This window comes from Phalacrocorax aristotelis, chromosome 6 (genome assembly GCF_949628215.1).
Source record: "Phalacrocorax aristotelis chromosome 6, bGulAri2.1, whole genome shotgun sequence".
NCBI lineage: Eukaryota > Metazoa > Chordata > Aves > Suliformes > Phalacrocoracidae > Phalacrocorax > Phalacrocorax aristotelis.
In genome coordinates this window covers 17,967,775-17,986,420 of record NC_134281.1, presented here as the reverse complement: position 1 = coordinate 17,986,420, position 18,646 = coordinate 17,967,775, and the positions used below count along the sequence as shown (strand labels likewise).

Sequence of the window (18,646 nt, the reverse complement as noted above, 5' to 3'; positions counted from 1 at the left end):
CACATAAGGTTTTACCCTTAACCTGATGCTACTTGTCATTCACCTACACAGGTGTAATGCTACATAGATATTGACTATAATGATCCAAGTCTCCTGTTACTCCAACCAACAAGCTATTTCCCCACCTCCCTGCTGAGAAAGGGCTTGGCTCTTTCATCCAGACCACAGGCTTCTGTGAACACCCCTCTACCTAGGGCACCATACCACAAGAAGTAGCTGTTGCAGGACTGCTTCCCTAGCCTGATACATTCCTAGGCAAAAAAAAAAAAACCAAACCCCAACCTCTTAAAATGGGCAATTTATGTAGGGATAGCTTCAGAGCATCACAGTTTCCACTACAGAGCTTCTGACTTGCCAGAACAAAGGGTCTTTTAAAGGAATGATTTTCCTATTCCCCCCTCTAAGAAACCAGCAAGTTGTATCACACTGGACAAACACAGAATTTACAGCACTCTGATTTCTCTACAAAATATTTATTGGTAACAGCCACAACAGTGAGTTCTCCACATATGTAGTATTTTGTGACAAAGCATAATTTGATTTTATGTATTTACACTCATCTGGTAGAGACCACCTAGGAGTCAAACTCCTCATACCAGCTCACGACCAAAGAGACCAGTTTCTGAAAGGCTCACCAGGATCCTAGCCCTTGACTCCAAACCAAGGTGAAGCCTCTTAAAGTGCAAATATAGTCAAGAGGCATTAGAAAATATACACTGCTACTTCCAAATTTGTTCACTCAATTTCTCCTGTGTCCCCAGAGCAGGGGTTGAGACATGAACCAAGGACCTGGGAGCCTCAAAAAAAAAAAAAAGCCAAAACCCCAAAACAAAACCCCCCCAAAACCAAACCACAAACCCCAAACTCTCTCAAAAACTTAGAAGAGAATTACACCCAAAATCTCCTACAGCCCAAGCAGATGTGCTCAGCCACCACCACTGCTTATTTAGAGGTGGGCTGTTGAATCTCACTTCCCCCTTGTCTTGAAGAAAAGTCTTTACTTCATCCCAAACACACGGTGGGAGATTAATCTTTTAAATGTCACTTTTGGAGAGGGAATGCGGTTTCCTGCTTGGCTTTACATGAGGCTGGACACTCCTTAGAGCTGGGAGAGCTGTTTTTAATGAGGTCACTTTCTCATTATCTGGCTGCCCTGAAGAACACAGGAATTGCAGTCCTGATAGTTTTAGAAAAGCACACAGAAGCTGGAAGCCAAAAGCTTTATTCACCTTTCCTGTCTAACCTTCTAGAAATATGTGATGCTTAAGTTTCTTGACACTACTTTGCACATTTCCTTCTTTTAAAGGCAGATGGAAAACAGTGCTACATCAACCAAGAAAGATGTGTTTGCCTGTGCGGGTGGCAATTGGCCCTGGGAAGGCATTCAGCTTTAATTTTGAACTGAACATTAGTGCTGTGCATGAACCTGTAAACTTATCTTCACACCAGAAAGCCACTGATGTTGTTCTTTGTGTATGTGTCCTTCTAGATTTGTCCTTTGGTCCTCTTTTTCTTAAACATTTCATGATGCAACACACAATGTTTTACAACGCTGCAAGCGGAATTGAGCTGAACAACTGTCTTTGGACAAGCACTCAACCCACATTAGCAAAGAGCATTTTTAGCATAAAAGACTTCCAAGTGCTTCCCTGTGAAACGGAACAAGAAAAGCGGCCGCGAGCTATCTGTTCACTTCTTCAGGCAATACAGTTGGTAAAACCCCGAAAGACCACAGTGCTACTGAACACTAAAATTTGACTGTTAAAATGCACTACAAACCCCAAATACCTGTTTGTTACAAACCACTGCAAATTATGGCTGCTTACAGAAACACCATCAATGGTAAAAGAGCACCAAGCAGCCTGAAACACATCAATACTGAGTTGAAGAGGTGTCTGTGGAAACCTAGTCAACTGTGAGGACTGAGACAGCCATCTACCTTTGCACTGGGCATTTATAGGTGACAGTAGTACAGGACACTACATGCCAGGAAGAGGGATGCTGGTGTAATAGTATGTATCTCTCATCTGCATCTCCAACAGCAGGTCTGTTCGGCAAGACCAAAAGCATCAGTCCACTGTTCCCCTCCCTCCTCCAGTCTGGAGGGCAGAAAACTTGCATCACAGACCCATGCTGTTAGAAATGGCTCTAAACCGGTGCACTAGCATCAGCAGAGGGAAATCACAGAGCCTAAGGAGAAGCTTCAACCACAGCATCAGTTCAAACATCAAGTTTATCAGACTCCCTCATGTGGGCAGTCGTCCTGCCAGCTGTCACATGCAAGCCCTGCAGCTCAGCATGTGCCACTATAAAGGAACCAGCAGTGGAGAAATGCTCATACCCCATTGCCAGCTCTTAAGCACAGCACATGTCAAGTGACAAGGGCTGTAAAAAAAAGAAAAAGGCAAGGAAAAGCAAAACAGAAGCAGCTGTTCTACAAGCTGATTTACTTTTCCAGGGACACATGCTTTGTCCCACAGCTGAGACAAACTTTGCTGTAAGAGGGGAACATCTAGACAATAACCTAAGGTAAAATGCTCGAGCACTGTTCTCCAGTATGGACTGGCACCTGACAGCAGAGAGAACACACCCATTACTGAGCTTGTCACCTTACCAGCACTTTACATTTAGGAGAGGGCAAGCACATGTGACTCTCTGAGGGAAAGAGTGGACTTTCCAAGCTGTGACCCAGCACATAAAGCCAAGTATGTATTCTTGCCTTCCCAAACAAAGAACACCACATTTACACCAGGCCTGTCCCAGCCAGCTGGTGGATGCATTTGACAAATGCAGCCTTTCAGGAAAAAGAAACTGGAACCAGGCTTGAAGACCAGCTTGCCAGCCTTTCCATGCCATTCACCCACAAGCCCCTGTGGCGCAGGAAAGCACATCCCTCCCACCTCTCTGCAGGGGTGTTCCTTGGTGCAAAGCCACAGCAGAGTAGTGAGCACAGTCACACGTAAGTTTTTAAAAATTCAATTCTGAAGACACCATCTGACAAAGGAAGTGCGGTTCTTTCGTGGCTCTCGCTGAAAACCTGCGGGGCCTGTAACAAAATGCATAATGAACTGCACATCAGTTTTATCAACAAAGGGATACACGTATAAGCCTGATGTGGGGAGAATTTAATGGAGCTTATTTACAAACCAGGAAGGGAAAACTGCATTGGTGAAGGTAAACAGCCTAGACACCCCGCAATACTGGCCCAGGTCATATTCTTTAATATCTAAAAGTAAAAAAATATGGCCCATTCCCACTGCCCCCCCACCCCCCCCCAATATTTACAAGTAAGATCAGCCAAGATGATACATAAGGAAAATACACAGGCAGACTGTGCTTTCAGTCTCAGTTTGGTTTCTCCATCTTCCTGCTGACACACTCTTTTATTGCTTGGGACACTGACCGGACCTCAGTACTGTCTGCACTCTCCAGGATGCTGGCACAGCAAACAGCAGGGAGGCTTCGGCAAGCTCTGACAGTGGACAAAACCTGTATGGTTTGCTGCACGCTACATCGCCAAAAAAAGAATGACAGTATGTATAATATATATTTACAGTCACCCACTCTTTCGGTGCGTGTTCCACTGCAAGAGAATCCAGCATCTGCTGTTTAAGTTGAAAACTGTCAGTGTTCACATTTGGCACAGCAGTAACTTCACATCTGTGGACTGCAGTGAAACCAGAGAGATCCCAGATGTGAAAAACATGCACTTATGGGAAGGAACGGCACGTTCCACCTTGGAACATCAATAGCCTTGTGCACTCACAGAAGGAAAACACACAATTACAGCTTTAAAAAATGCCACAAACATTTTGTAAATAAAACAGACTTCATTGCTCTTAGAAATATTACTGTGTCAGTTCCAACTTCAGCTGAAGCCTGCTGGGCACAGATTGGAAGGTAAGAACATGTAGCATGCCACTTCTGAACACACTAGGAGGCCGAGTGGAGGAGTCCTCGCGAAGGAATGCAGCAAATTAAGGTCAGACATATGGAAACATACGCAGGAACAGGGACACAGTCTTGGAGACCTAGGCAATTCCAATACTATGCTTGCAATGATGCGCTGCTGTTCACAGTATGGAAGTCATCTGACAGCAGCTGCAGCGTAGGAATTAGTCATCGATAGTTGGCAACCAGAAGGCCTACAAAAGAGGGAAGAACAAACATCTTTTACAGAGCAGAACACACATCTCTCCTACAGCGCACTGTAGGAGCTGATCACTGCTACCTTCCTGCCGGTGTGCTTATGGGACTACCAAAGAGATAGCAGCACCCTCCCAGCAGTTTAAGGTTACAATCCTTGTTCACACTGGTTTGGTTTGCATTGCACTTTCTCCAGAGCAAGCCAGTCTTACACAAACTGAAATACCAGCCACGTACAGTGACCTAAAGAACTCATACTTCTGTGTGCACATTTGTCCACTGCTCTGCTTTGATGTGTGTGTTCAAATGCTGGCCTGCCAGGTGAGCTGCCCCGCCTATCTACCTGCCAGGTAAGGTACAATCAAGACACTACAGACGGGCCTGGCTCTCACCAAAGCCCAAGGAAATACATGTTAGTGACACCAAGCCTTCTCAGATTCATTTTTAAAAACGTCAGCATCTCATTGAGCTATGAGGAACTTAAAACACTTTCCTTACCATATTGGAACATGCGCTAGCAAAAGTCATGAATTTTGGGTTGAACTGCAGACAGGTTATAGGACCTGTGTGTTTCCCATCCAGCACAGCCACCTTCATCCCACTTTCCCCATTCCAAACATGAATCTTCCCATCCTCCGAACCTGTAGGCAGGAGTGGAAAACAAGATATGCAAGATACATTGGACAGGCCAGCAGAGAAAACGAAGTACATAACCTTTTCTGTCAGAGAACTGTAGGAACAAGCACACCTCATCTTCACAGCTTAACATTTATATTCCCAAATTATCACTAGAGCATTTTCAAAACATCACTACAGTTTACACACCTGTATCTCAACAGCAGGTTTAAATCTTTGCACTGCAGAGACTCAACTATGCAACATGGTGCAATGCTATTCTGGCAAGGAGGTTAACAACTAGTCACCCAGTAGAAAAGGAGAGCTGACACCACCCAGCTGAGGAGGAAGGACCCTTGCCAGCTTGCACCGATGTGCGAGAGGCCAAAAGCTGGATGTAAAAGTCACTGTTCACACAAGTTCTCAGCTCAGACACAGAAGGAGATAAATATTTCACTTGGCAGGCACAGAATTGAATCAAAGGCTTTACCATTGAAGGTAACCAAATTTCAATGCCCTATGCCAAGTACCAGAAGCTTCACTGGAGATTTCAACTCTCCACACTGCTACAATGGGACAGGTTTCTCACTTTAAAATGGCATTTTGCAAACTCTGAGGCTGGGTACTTAACACTTTTATAATTCAATTCTGCTTTAGTCTCATTTTAGATAGTATTCCTAATAAAAATGCAAGATTTTTTTTTCTGCTTCTGTATTTACATGTATAACCTTTCAGGGAGGAAAAATTAAGAAGCACAAGCTACAACTTAACCATATGTAAAAACTGAACAGAAATAAGTGTTTTGGAGCTTCTTCCACTACGGTTTTCATTTTAAAGGACACAACAGGAAGGTAAATGTGTGCAATAAGGTGCTCACCAGAGACAGATTAAACAGAACCCACCCACTCTTGCCACCTTCTGCAATCACTAAGTTCTCAGCCAGAACAAAATAAAAAGAGTTTTGCCAAGACCACCACTCATCCAGGAAAAAGGAGTATCAGGATATAAATTACCACAGAGTTAAAAATATTTGACATACCAGCTGTATAAATAAGAACAAAAAGAAAGTGCTAGGAGAGGGCAGCACCACACAAACGCATCTGACTTGTGTTCATGGGTCCTGTTGGACAGCAGAGTGACTGAAGTGCTTACCTTGGGGTGCCCAACCTGCAGCACCGGGCGGCATCTTACAGCTGCATTGTATTAAATACATTCTGCATCTGTACAGACACAACTTTAGTCCTGCATAACACACCTAATTTCAGAGCACCAAATTCTTTGAAGAAAAGTTATCTTACCTATCATGATGAATTGAGAATCTGGTGTGAACGACGCCTCCAATGTGACAGCCTTACTATTGTTATAACCCTATGGCGCAAAACAGAAGTGTGTGTAATCAGGAGTGTTTCAAACACCAAGTTTCAAGCAGGTAACACAGGCAACATGCTCACCCCAAATGTATGCAGGACAGCTCCTTTAAAGGCATCAATCAGTCGAATGAACCCTCCATTAGTTGATATGAGGATGAGTTTGCCATCGTTACTGAACTTCAGGCCTGTCCACTCACATGTTCGATCATACTGCATCTTAAATGTAGCAAATGGTCCCTTCAAAGAAAAAATTGGAAATATGATGTAGACTCTCTATGCATTGCTGCTAAGAACAGTCTGCTTTTAACCAGCAGGAAAATGTTTAAGATTTTTCAAAAGAAAACCTTTAGTCCCAAGATACCAGAGGAAAACGTCACGGCAAAAACATGTCATCGCATGTGTAAGTTTCAAAGAAGTATGAATCCATAGTTTCCATAGCAAAAAAGAGCCACAGTAGGGTGTCTTAATAGTCCCATACTGTACCACATACAACAGCAGAAATTAATTTAAGGTAGGATGAAATTCAAACGAGGCTACTAACTTGTTAGACAAAGAGCTAGTGTTATTGTCATCTGACTTTTTGAAAACCATGGAACTAACTATGCTCAGTGTTCAGCCAGTTCAGCTGCCCACCAAATTACAGCTTCCTTTGAAATTCCCATCCTTTCCAACAATCCTGTCTCCACCTTTGCCAGTGTTCTTCCAGAATAAGCAGCAAGAAAAAAAACCCAAACAAGCAAAACAAAAAAAAAAGCACCCACACAAAAAAAAACCACCCAAAAAAACCCCCCACAAACCCCACCAACAAAAAGCCTAAACAGGAGTTTGAAACAGGTTAAAAAAAGTTTACTTCTGTTAACTTTAATGTTGGTTCAAGACTGGATTTCAGGAGCTGGTGACAGCACATACCCATCTCTGTCTATAAGAAGTTTACTTACTGAAAACTCTCGAGGCGTCAAGTAGGCACCCCTGATAGTAAGCTAGAGTGAACAAATCCTCTCAGCACTCAGTTTAGCCTACTTCTTGCAAGCTAAAAAGCATGTGAAGTTTAGTTAGGGTAGCTCACCTTGTCAAAAGAACGGAGATCATAAAGCTTTACCATCTCAGAATTTACTCCAGCGGCAAAAATCAGCCCTTCTGGGTCAAAAGAACACACAGGTTTCCCCTGGAGATGCATTAAACCCTAGAAAATAGAAGTAGTCCAAATTATTTTGTGAAACTGGTGCTCACATTTCTACCTCCATCCTTTGAGCCGATGGTGAGCAGGAGAGCAGCCCATGGGTGGAACAACTGAATTTCAACATTTATAAAATGTTCAGAGCTCAGCTTCTCAAAAGCAACTCTGACTACTTCAGGTCATCGTATGGAGCTTTCAGTTTGCTGCAGTGACAAATTTTACATCAGAACAAATCAAGACCTCATTCGAGCTGTCATCCACTCAAAAAGTACCCAGAGAAGGGAGGATGATGTGGCTGTATTAATAACCATACCAGAGTGCCACAAAACACTGCCGCTGAGATTGACAGCAATGCTCTACCAATTATGGTTGTGAAGAAGGGGGATAAAAGGTATTCTGAAAGCAAGTAGAAACAGCTCCAGTGAACACCTCTGCTGAACTTTCCATGCCTGTTTAACAAAAACTCATACCTTCTGGAAGCCAACAGACCTTACGTATTAAAATTGACAGATTACTATCAGTGCTTATTTTTAATGTTAACTTTTCCTTAACTCACATAGTAGACAAGACTTGAGAAAATTTGGTGAAAGCCAACAAGATATAAAAGTTTGCTGTATCCTGACTGGCAGGTCTGTGCGTGTTAGCCAAATGTCTTTATGTAACTATATGCACATAAAGAAGAACACATCTTTGATTAAATCAACAACACATTTAAGAAGCGTATGCATTTCTGAAATACCGTTCTTCTCTAGAGAAGTCTAGAAACTTTACTACTTCTCTCTTCGTTCCAATTTAGGTCAGTTTTCCCTGTGATCTCTGAAGGCCGGGCAGTAAGCTAGCCAATGCTCAGGGTCCTCGCAAGCGGGACGTCTCTGCTTTCCCCGATAATATTTCTAGGCTCTACTGCTGCCATCTCTCGGTCAAATTGAAAATTACAAGTAACATTTCTTCAACCTGTTTCCCGAGCTTTGCTGGATGCAGCTTCCAGTTACAAGTCCCAGTTTTAACATTCTTACAGCGTCAGGCATTAGCATAAATCACAGAACTGCTACTGAATTTACAACCCTAACTCATCTGTAGCAACTCTGAGATTGAGATTCATACCAAGGGAAATTTACACACTGGCATTAAAGGCATACTCCCGGAGAAAGGCAAGATTAAGATTTATTGACAGAAAAAGCTTGGTTTTAAACCAGGTGAAACCATTTTGTAAGAAATGTAACCTTTTCTGCCTTTTGCATTTACAGCTAAAACATCTGGAATAAACAAACAGTTCACTCTCATAAGCAAAATGGTCCCAGTGAGATGGGAAAATGAGAGCACAACAGTACGTCTCCAGATATAGGGACAAAACAGCTCATCACCAATAAAAGGTAAAGATTCTACTCCTAGTCTTTCATTCCTGCCCCTGCTGCCAGCTGTGGTACTTTTCTCAGCCCACATACGCCTGCTTCCACTAAAAAAAGTAAACTATTCCAGCAAAATAAAGACAAATACGGTTTTGTGCCTTGCTAGAAAGTTAAATCTGCTCACAAGTAGGTCTGATTAACAACAAAGGTGATGCAAGGATGGGGACACAATATGGCTGCTGCATTACTTTATATCATCAGTTTCTTCATCAAATTTAATTGCACCAAGCCATCAATTTTAAATGCAAACACACTATAAACACTCAGACAAAATTAATCTCCCAATACCCCTTCTGCTGCCATTTCCAACCTAGGAGAGACACCATCTAAGAGAGAACACGCCCTGCACAGGGTAGCAGCCTGATGAACAAGCTGATGACACCCAGCTCTTCTCTTATTTCATCAGCTGTGGGTGTTGTTTCTTGCTCTTCCCAGCACTCCTCCAGCAGAGACATAGGTGAAAGTGAGTGGTGTTTCACACTGAGACACACGTATTTCAGAGATTTGCCATCAGGCTCCTTCACCATTCCAGGAAGGTGCCAACATTAAAACAGCAGCATACATTTCTGGCAGTATTTTTGTTTTATAATAAGCACACATCCATTTTTCATCCCTCTAACTGAAAATGCAACACTATGCACATGAATTTGATAGCCCACCTGGCAATTTGGAGAGCGGAGATCCCAAAGTCGAATAGTTTTATCCAGGGATCCAGAAATAAAAGTATCATCTACTGGAGACATTGAAAGAGCAACCACTCTGCAATACAGAAGACCACATTTGTCAGAGACACACAGAAGTGCGCACTACTCCAACAGATGTGGGCAAGCTCATAATCACCATGAATAGTTCTACAAAATGAAAATCAGAGTGAATTGAGTATAACATAACTCAAGCTTATTACAATCATCATTTCAATTTTTCCTGTATTGCCCCCAAGTCACATCTTACCTTTTTGTATGCCCCGGGAAATATCGAATATATTTGTTGTCATGCAGGGAAAGGTATCGAATTGTATCTGAAAACATAAACAAACCATAAGCTTTATTATACCATGAACCTAATGTTATCTAAAAGCAGTCACACAGTAAACTTGCTCCCCACAGCAACAGCAATCTTGCCACAGTGAGTAAGTCTGGTAATTTGATTTCAACTCAGACTTTGAAACACAATCAAGTTAGAAACAGACATAAAGCAACTTGGTTTCCAAGGCAGAACTGGAAATCAAGCACCAGGAGAGATACTTCCCACAGTCTAAAGTCATATTACATCTTAAAGGTAAACTGACATGCAATTTATGCAAGTTAATTTTAAAGTTGCTAAAATTTAAGTACCAGTAGGTTTTATTCCACAATTCGCACAAATCAGAGTATCAAATTCACAAAGGTGATCTACCACTTTTTTACTATACAGCATGAATCTTGCTGTCATACCTATGCACGCAACTAGCAAGTAAGTCTCAAACTAAGCAGTAAGCATAGCAAATGTGTGAATTCTAGCATTTAGCCATAAAGGAGATAAAAATATGATCTTCAAAGCCAGGACAAGACCATTAAAAGGAGAAAATATCTTTTTTTTAACGTGACAGTCAACAGCTTCACACAGTCTCTGCACTTTGTGCAGTTAAGCTTTGAGAAGAGGACAGATTAGAAATCTAAAGCTTAGTCCACTTAAAGCAACCTTAAAAATGTATTTCATAAATCAGAGCAGCACCACAATATTTCTCAAGTGGCATTTTATTGTCAGTATAGATTAACATACCAAGAGTAGCCCAGAATTTTGGAAGATGCTGTTAAGACTTTCTCCCAAAATTAGAAGAAATCCTTCTAAGAGGAAACAATTATTAAAGCACAGAAGCTACTTCTTAATCTTTATGTGCAGACCCATCTAAGCAATGAAAAGCACAAGTTTAACCTCTGATATCTGAAAGCAGCATCAGCAAAATCCCTTCTCACACTAGTTAGAGCACACTAGTTTAAGCTATTGCTGGATAGAAGAGATTGGCATTCTGCACCTGCACCATACAGTGCCAAGAGACTCGGTACTGCTGTAGCAAGTCTGGCTGAGGCTCCAAAGAAACTGAGGGAAAAGGACATTTCTACTTTTGACTTGGAAGAACAAGAGCCAATGGGTTGCAATATGCACAGAGCACTTCAACACTCATAAGGGGTACTGTGTTCAGAGCTTTTTGAAAGGCTCATTCAGCAAACTTTAGTTTCTGTGAAAAAATGACCAAGTTACCATTTTTGCCTGAGGTCTCACATCAAGCTCAGATCAGAGTTCTAGAAGACCCTCCAGTATTTTACAAGAAAACTAAAGATGACTGATCAAGCTGGAATCACGATGCTGAAGACACACCACTCTGAAAGGCTCTAAGTGAGCTGAGGTGACTATCCAAAACGTAAATCCCCAACGCCAGTGTCACATCCCATCATGGCTAGAACTGATGTGCTTCAAGCATACTGTTAAGACACATCTCTAGTTTTTCCTGCAAGAACTGTCATTACCTGATTTCTGAAGTATCCGTGCAGAATTTCATCTTCCTTTGCTAAAGAGGAAGCACTGGGGAACTGCGATCCTTTTTGTTGGCAGTGCTCTGTCCCAGGCAAGGCAGTGGCCTGTACAGTTATCTCCTGTACCGGGTGGTATCATAGACCCTCAAACTGTACAAACTACTACCTCAGCCTGGAATCAGGCAAGAAGAACTAGGATCAATGGTCTTGAAGAAATCTTCAGAAGTGGATCAGTAGCAACTCCAACACACAAAATGCTTGGGAACAAGCACCAGTGCTCCAATAACATGTCCCTGGGTTAATTTTCCCTTCCAATAACTGCATTAACAGGTTAAATACAAGGCACCTTGCCCAAGACTGCATGCATTAGGGACTACAGAACACACTGCTGGTGTTACTAGGCTTACTGTTCACAAAAGCAACACACACTTTTACATTCTATCTTTTTCTTTTCTTCTAGTTAAGTATTTATCATAATGCTACCCTGCAGGATGAAGACTTAAATTTTGGTTCCTCAAAGGCTTACTAGTGCTTACAAACAAAAGCTTACAACTCAAAATGGCATTAAAAATGCTTTGTTGAATTGTTAATTAGTTGTAAATTAAATAACAGCCAAGTCAGAAATGTGACATAACCAAGTAATAATTAAAAAAAAAGTAGACTGTGAAACAGACTAAAAAGGAAAGTGCTTCCCGTCACACTTCTAATCCTTTTACACAATTAAATCTGATTCTGTTGGAAACTTCCTTGTTCCTCTAGTTTCAGGCCCAGCTTGTTCTAGTGTAACCTGACTTCCTAACTCTTAACTTCTATCTGCCCTGAATTCATATCCTCTTAAATTCCTGAAGTAACACAGCACATACCATAAGGCACCAGTATCTCTACTGACAAGCCCCATCTCTGCAAAGGAAAAAACCAAAACAAAACCACTGCTCCAGAAATTATTATGAAGTTACAAATACAATGTTAAAACCTATTTATAAAGTGTTGTGCTATGAGACTTGCTCACTGAAAAACTCTCAGACTCTGACTACAACAAACAAAAGACGACAAAATTTGAAATCAACACTAGCTGTTTCCAACCTGAGGAAGCATTGCCTGACAGAAGAATTAATGTACCTATGTGTCAGTTCTTAGATTTGAATTTTAAAATAAACTCAAATACATTAACAGAGAGCCTGTCACAAAGCTCTAGAAGCCCTTTGATGTCACTGATTTACAGACTATAGCTATCATAGACACTGACTGTGGAACAATGGCATGAAAACGGCATTTTTGTCTATTACATGGAAAAAACAGATTAACAGAAGCAAAGCCAGTCTCAGAAGAGCTCTGTGACCTTCCCCAGGCTTGGCTGGTAATCTGCTGAGTTACCTGAACTTCCTGCCCTACCTGCTGCCTACAGAGAATAGAAAAACATTCCCTTCCTTTGCAGTTGACTTGTGTGTGTGTATCAGACAGAGCTATCGCATTTAGCCCTCCTTCTGGCCACATGCTCTTTCTACCTCATTTCCTGCTTAAGAAATTAAGGCAGGGAGGCTGACAGCACTGGAATCAAACAGCAAAGTGAAGAGCAGAATCAAGAACTGAACTTTTATCACACTAGCAACATTTAATCCCTTCGTTACTGCAGCAATGAACAAAACTCATGTCAGCATGTTCAAGGGAATATCAGCAAATTGTGTATTAGAGCTGAACATTAAACACACTGTCAGAGACAGACGAATTATCTTGCCATGTCTTCCTCCCGGCTCTTTAGAGCTATTTATCCAGGCATGTAGTTTTAAGTGTAAGGAGATTAAATACATTCAGCTCCAGTGGATCACTTACCATCTATTTTGTTGGAGCTGTATACGACAGTGTTGGCGGCATGCGTGTATCTGATGAGGTCCACTCCATACTTCTTACTGTACAGTGTTCTCTTTGGTCTGTCAGAAGGAAGCAGAAATAATTGCACTCACTGCGACAAAAAGCTCAAAGGAAAACTCACCACAGTAACAAGGTTTGTTTTCATCGAGATATTACAAGATTGCCTGAAGTAGTCAGATGTCTTTATACAAAGAAAGAAAAGCATTTGTATTTCATTTTCAAATGAGCACCTTGGTGCTTTCTCCAAGACCATCCCTACGCTTGAGGAGTTCCCTGTAACACCTGCAAAACACGCTTATTTGTCTCCTCCAAAAATTCTTCTTCCCATGATGTCTACTCTAAGAAGAATATGAGGAGCTTTATTATCTTTATTAAAGCATGAAACTCAAATGTAACATTTTGCAACAGAAATAAAGACATTCTAGTGAGAGCAAAGGTAACATACAGAACTGGAGTTTCAGGGGTCTGGTAAGCAAGTAATGTACTGCAGTACTAGAAATGTAAACTGCGAAGTAAAGCTGGTTAATAAGCGTATCTTACAGCAGCACCTGTTTAAGCAGTGCAAGGTCTCTACCACCCTCATTCCCCTTTCTTCCTCAACTGAGGCAGCACAGTGGTTTCAAAGCTGGGCAGTCAACCAACAGGGGTACTGATCAACATTGGAAATAATACAGTCTCTTCTGGGAGTTATTTTTAATGTAGAAATTAATAACTCTGGTTATTACACAGGCCTACAAGATATTTTACCAACACAAACCAAGGACAACAGCATGGGAATGGAAACAAACAGCAGAAGCAGTTTAAGCCAATACTGCTGCCGTAAGACAAGTTTATCAGACTACACTCTCAGATTAAGTATTTCTAAAATGCTCAATTCTTCCTTGTTTTCACTAGCCTCAAATGGACACACCCAAACAAGAACAGGAGTTGGAGATTTTTCATATCAGAACAAAAACGGACATTCATTCTTGAAGATTAAATCTCAAACAGGAGAAGCCATAGGGCTTTGACTTCAAACAAACTTGCTGGGGACAAGCTTTCATTAACTGAAAGCCAATACAGTGCTGGTTGTTAAAACCCATATACCACCTGTACCACAGACCACATCTCAACGGATTCTTCCTCAGTTCTTCCAGCAGACTTTTAGATCAATTTCAGATGCAAACATGTTACAAATTGAAAATAGCACATATTTATATGTGCTTTAAAATATCAAATGTAAATTTAGACACCAAAATTCTGTAACATTATATCTGATATACTACCTCATACTGCTCTCTGTAGTAACCTCAGCTACGCTGTTGACCAAAGTGAAAAAGGAAAAAAAAGAAAACCCAACCAAAAATCAAAACATGTGAACCATACTAAGACTCATGCCTAGCCTGGCTCTTCCTTATCTATGTAAAGTTTAAAGCTTAGAAGTTCTATTCAGAATGAAAGAATATACACCAAAGAATATACACAGAGACAAAGCTCGACACATGGACAAAAGCACATTTACCAAAAAGAGGAGAGAAAGTACTCTGTGTTTTAAGAAAGGTGAAGTTTTCATGTAAGCCAATAGAAGCAGAAGCATGTCACTTCACACAAGAGCTGTTCGCAATCAACTATCTAAAAACACAAAACAAGAAAACTAAGTTTTACATATTTTTGAACAAATCACTATCACTAAACATAAGTCCAAGTTCAAGGTTAATCTATCCAGATCACCTGCAAATCAAGCAGTATCGCCAAGGAAAAATGCTTTATGAGATCACAGTCAAATCTGCTATAAAGATGAACACAACACAGGCGAGGTTTGTAATAATATCTGTGCCTTGGTTTGAATCACTATTCCTGCAGTTAAAACCATCATCCAAAACCAGGATCATTGTAAGTCCGGTAAACATCACATCTAAGCAGGGGTCCGGATCATCACATCTTTCGTTGTATAAATAATACACAATTGATATATACTGAAATACACACTAAACCTTTGCTAGACCACCACTGTATCATACCAGGCTTAAAAATCTGCAGCCACGAGCCTCCTGTTCTGAGCCTCAAGGACTGCTGTACATCCCAACACAAAACTCTGTTCTAAGAGTTTTCAGAGTTCATGCTTAAGCCCCGACAGGCACAGGTAAGCCTCTTGGTTATGCTTCTGAGCCAGCCTATTGTGGAGGTATTTGGTGATGCAGAATGGGTTAAAAAAAAAAACAATACTAACAATTTCATTGTTTGCACATTTTGAAATAGAAGTGGAGCCTCAGGTCCAAAATTATTGGATGCTCATGAGGAAGCAGGACAAATTTTTCAAGCTTGCTGCCTAAGCTCAGAATATACACCATAAGGGTGTTTCAAGGAGAGAATCTTGTCCTGTCACTCCTCGGCTACACATCACTGTCTAAACCATTCTGACACTTTTAGAAACTGAAGTTCACCGAGGCGGGGCTTGGTCATACTGTTAACAACTCTCATAGCTATATGGCTCATTTTGGCATGGCAAACCAAAGCAAGCTAGGTGAAGGTGTACCGAAAGTATAACCAAACACCACTGCATTTTAATTCTACCAGCAGAACTGCTCATTAACGGGGCACAGGGGCCAGGGGGAACATACACCAAATTTTGCCACTTTTACATGGGGAAAAGTTTTAACATTCAGGCCACTTGATCAAGTAGGGTATCCAACACCAGCAAGCAGGACACTTCCTCCTGGCCACTATATTCATTAACAATGACATATACAAGAAGGTGAGAGTTCCAGGCCCTTGAAATGGTGGTTTAAGAAAAAAGTAAACTATAGGCCTGAAACTGCCAAATTCCACCCTGTCACAACAATGATCGTTCACAGATTTTATTTTTCATCTCCACATGAATCCCTAGTGGCAAAGTAATTCACAGTTAAAACTTTCCAGGAGAGAGAAAAAAATATGTCCTGCATCCCTAGGTACCACTAAAACTCACAGTTACACTTTTAAATCAATTGATAGTACATGAGAAACCTTCAAATTATTTGTATAACCACTAAAGAAATGCATCCTGAAACAGAGGTTGCCTTGATGAAACTACTCTCATTGCCTTGTAGCACTGCAGCAGACCACCATCCATTTTCTACATTTAACTTAATTAAAGCAAACCCTCTGCTGTAAAGCATATATCAGGACTAGATGGAGATGAGGATGAAAGGACCAAATGCCTCCCAACCCATCAAACTATACTTTACAAATTTGACAGGGGAAGAGCAAATCAATACCATCTGTATTAACATCACTCAGCCCTTCCACTATCATATATAATTAGAATCTAAAATGCAATCCAAGGCAGACACCATACATATAAAGTTACCTGTTCTTACATAAACAGAGGTTAAATAATTTCAAATAAGAGTTCACTCTATCAGATGGGAAGCACCAACAACTTTAACCTGTAAAGCAAGCAAGCTAAAAAAGTGTAAAATAACATATAATAAGCGGTCTGCAAAATTAAGAGAATATGCAGGATGCAATCTTTCAAACACAGCAAGTGAGACACCTTGGTCTGCTTGAAAAGCAGAAGGATTAGAACACCTGGTTTAATAGAAAATATACACAACACTGACACACCCACCTCCTGGTACTCCCAAGCCATTTTTTTTTTTAATTCCTGCATTACCCTGTCCTTTTTATTCTCTCTGCCACAATACACACGCTCCTTTCTCTTTCACTTTCTGTATGTATGTGATGCCCTCTAGTCGTGACTTAACAAAATAAAAAAAGAAAAAATTTACCACCAAATGACATCTCTACACCAAGAAGCACATGAAAATTAAAACTTAAAATTTAAAACAATTTAAAGCAGCAAAATGCATACTTCCAGCAACTGAGAAAGATTTTAATGGGATAATGGAATCATTTAGCTCAATTTGTGCCAACTCCCATAAAACACAAATGCCTTTTGTGTATGTTCCAAGACATCAACTGCCAGTGTCACTGGTGGTCTTATTCGCACGTTCTTATCCTCTGAACAAGAGGCACCGTATCTCAAGTGCTGTGCAAATTTCTGGATTAGTATTGTGAGATCAATGAAAGAAGAAAGATAAACTGGACAACTCTGTTCAGTGCAAAACACAAACACTTTAATTTATTAAGTAACACAAATCAATAAACACCTTGACTGATTAAACATAACTTAAGACGAAGATGTATGCAAATCACACATGTACCTTAACTGTGCTTTACAAATAAAAACGCAACTAGAGAAAAGGATTGAAAGCACAGAGGGCCACCTTTATCTGCCACGTTCCCAGACACCACTTTGGAACTAGGTTTTAAGGAAAAACACCATCGAGTTTTCAGACATTACAGTAAACACACACCACACCAACTTCACCTTTTGGCTTAAAACATTTATGCACGAAGTTACACTCAAATTAGGTTCTTTAAAATAGTACTTCTGTACGCTGCTCACAGCAATTGCTCCTATTTTAATTAGCAAGACTTAAGCCCAGAGAAGCCTGAGAAGTCAGTTTGCATATTTGTAACAACCCCGAGGCCTGGAAATGGGACCAGACTTAAGCTTAACAACTATTTAGTTCTCACAGCAGTGAACTCTCCCACACTTGGGAAATCACCATCGCTAGCTCCAGCCTCACCGCTGGCTCCAATCGACCAGAGATAACGAGCAGAGACACCCGTGGTTCTGACAGAACGATACCGCTCCCATCTCCGCGCCCCGCTTTAGCCGTTTACAATCCCCCTACCCGCGTCAGACATGGTTGCGGTTCCACTCACAATCCTACACTAAAAAACAACAGAAGAAATGTTAAAGCTTACCACCCTGCGGGCAGACCTGCCACCTCCTCAGGGCAGTACCACCGTGCAGAGCCAGGCACAACTTCTCCTCCAACGGCGCGACAGGCAGCAGCCACAAACCGGCGCCCCTCAGGGACCCACACACCACAATGCCCCACCACCACCCCCGAGGGCAGGCCCCCCCGTCCGCAGAGGTCAGGCACCCCCACACCGGGCCGGCGGCGGGCCGGGCCGGGTCCCCGCCACTCACTTGCCCTCCTGGCAGTCGTAAAGAACGATGGAGTCGTCGTCGCTGCTGGAGATGACGGTTTCGCCATTGGGGCTAAAGTCAAAGCAGTTGATTTTGTCCGAGTTCTCGCGGAAAACCTTGGCCACACGGAAGCTCCGCAGCACGTTGTCCGTCAGCTTCATCCCGCCGCCGGGCCGGGCCGCGCCGAGGGCGGCGGCGGCGCTGAAGAGAGCCGGGCGGGGCTCCGGGCGGCGGCGGCGGCGGCGGCAGCAGCAGGAGCAGCAGCAGCGGACGGGCGAGGCCCGGCGGGACGGCGGGGATGAGCGGCGGGCAGGGAGGGGTGGCAGGCGGCGGCGGGCGGCGCGCTCCGGCTGGGCTCGGCCCGCTCAGGCCGCGGAGAGGCGGCGGCTCCTCCTCATTGTGTCCGCCATCTTGCTGCTCCGGGAACGGCGGGGGGCGGTGCGCGGGGCACCCTGGGAAGGGGCTTGGGGGGGCACTGCCGCTGCGGGGCGTGCGCATAGCCTGCTGGGGTTGCGGAGGGCGCA

The 18,646-nt window shown here is 42.3% G+C and overlaps 1 protein-coding gene across 1 annotated transcript; it reads right to left on the bottom strand.

Annotated features, from left to right (window-relative positions):
* Positions 1 to 280: 280 nt before the first annotated feature.
* WDR82 (WD repeat domain 82) lies at positions 281 to 18,572 on the bottom strand. Its single transcript, XM_075096312.1, has 9 exons — positions 18,123 to 18,572; positions 13,061 to 13,158; positions 9,669 to 9,735; positions 9,377 to 9,476; positions 7,198 to 7,314; positions 6,213 to 6,368; positions 6,060 to 6,129; positions 4,645 to 4,787; positions 281 to 4,145 (listed from the first exon to the last, which is right to left on the bottom strand). The coding sequence occupies exons 1-9, from the start codon at positions 18,281 to 18,283 to the stop codon at positions 4,116 to 4,118; spliced, it is 942 nt and encodes a 313-aa protein (XP_074952413.1). The 5' UTR covers positions 18,284 to 18,572; the 3' UTR covers positions 281 to 4,115.
* Between the last annotated feature and the right edge of the window lie 74 nt (positions 18,573 to 18,646).

Coding starts and splice junctions, on each gene's coding strand:
- WDR82 (XM_075096312.1), bottom strand. CDS start 18,283: ATGAAGCTGACGGACAACGTGCTGCGGAGCTTCCGTGTGGCCAAGGTT. Junction 4,788..6,059: donor TTCTCAATTCATCATGATAG/GTAAGATAACTT, acceptor TCCTGCCTACAG/GTTCGGAGGATGGGAAGATT. Junction 4,146..4,644: donor CTAGCGCATGTTCCAATATG/GTAAGGAAAGTG, acceptor CCTCTTTTGTAG/GCCTTCTGGTTGCCAACTAT.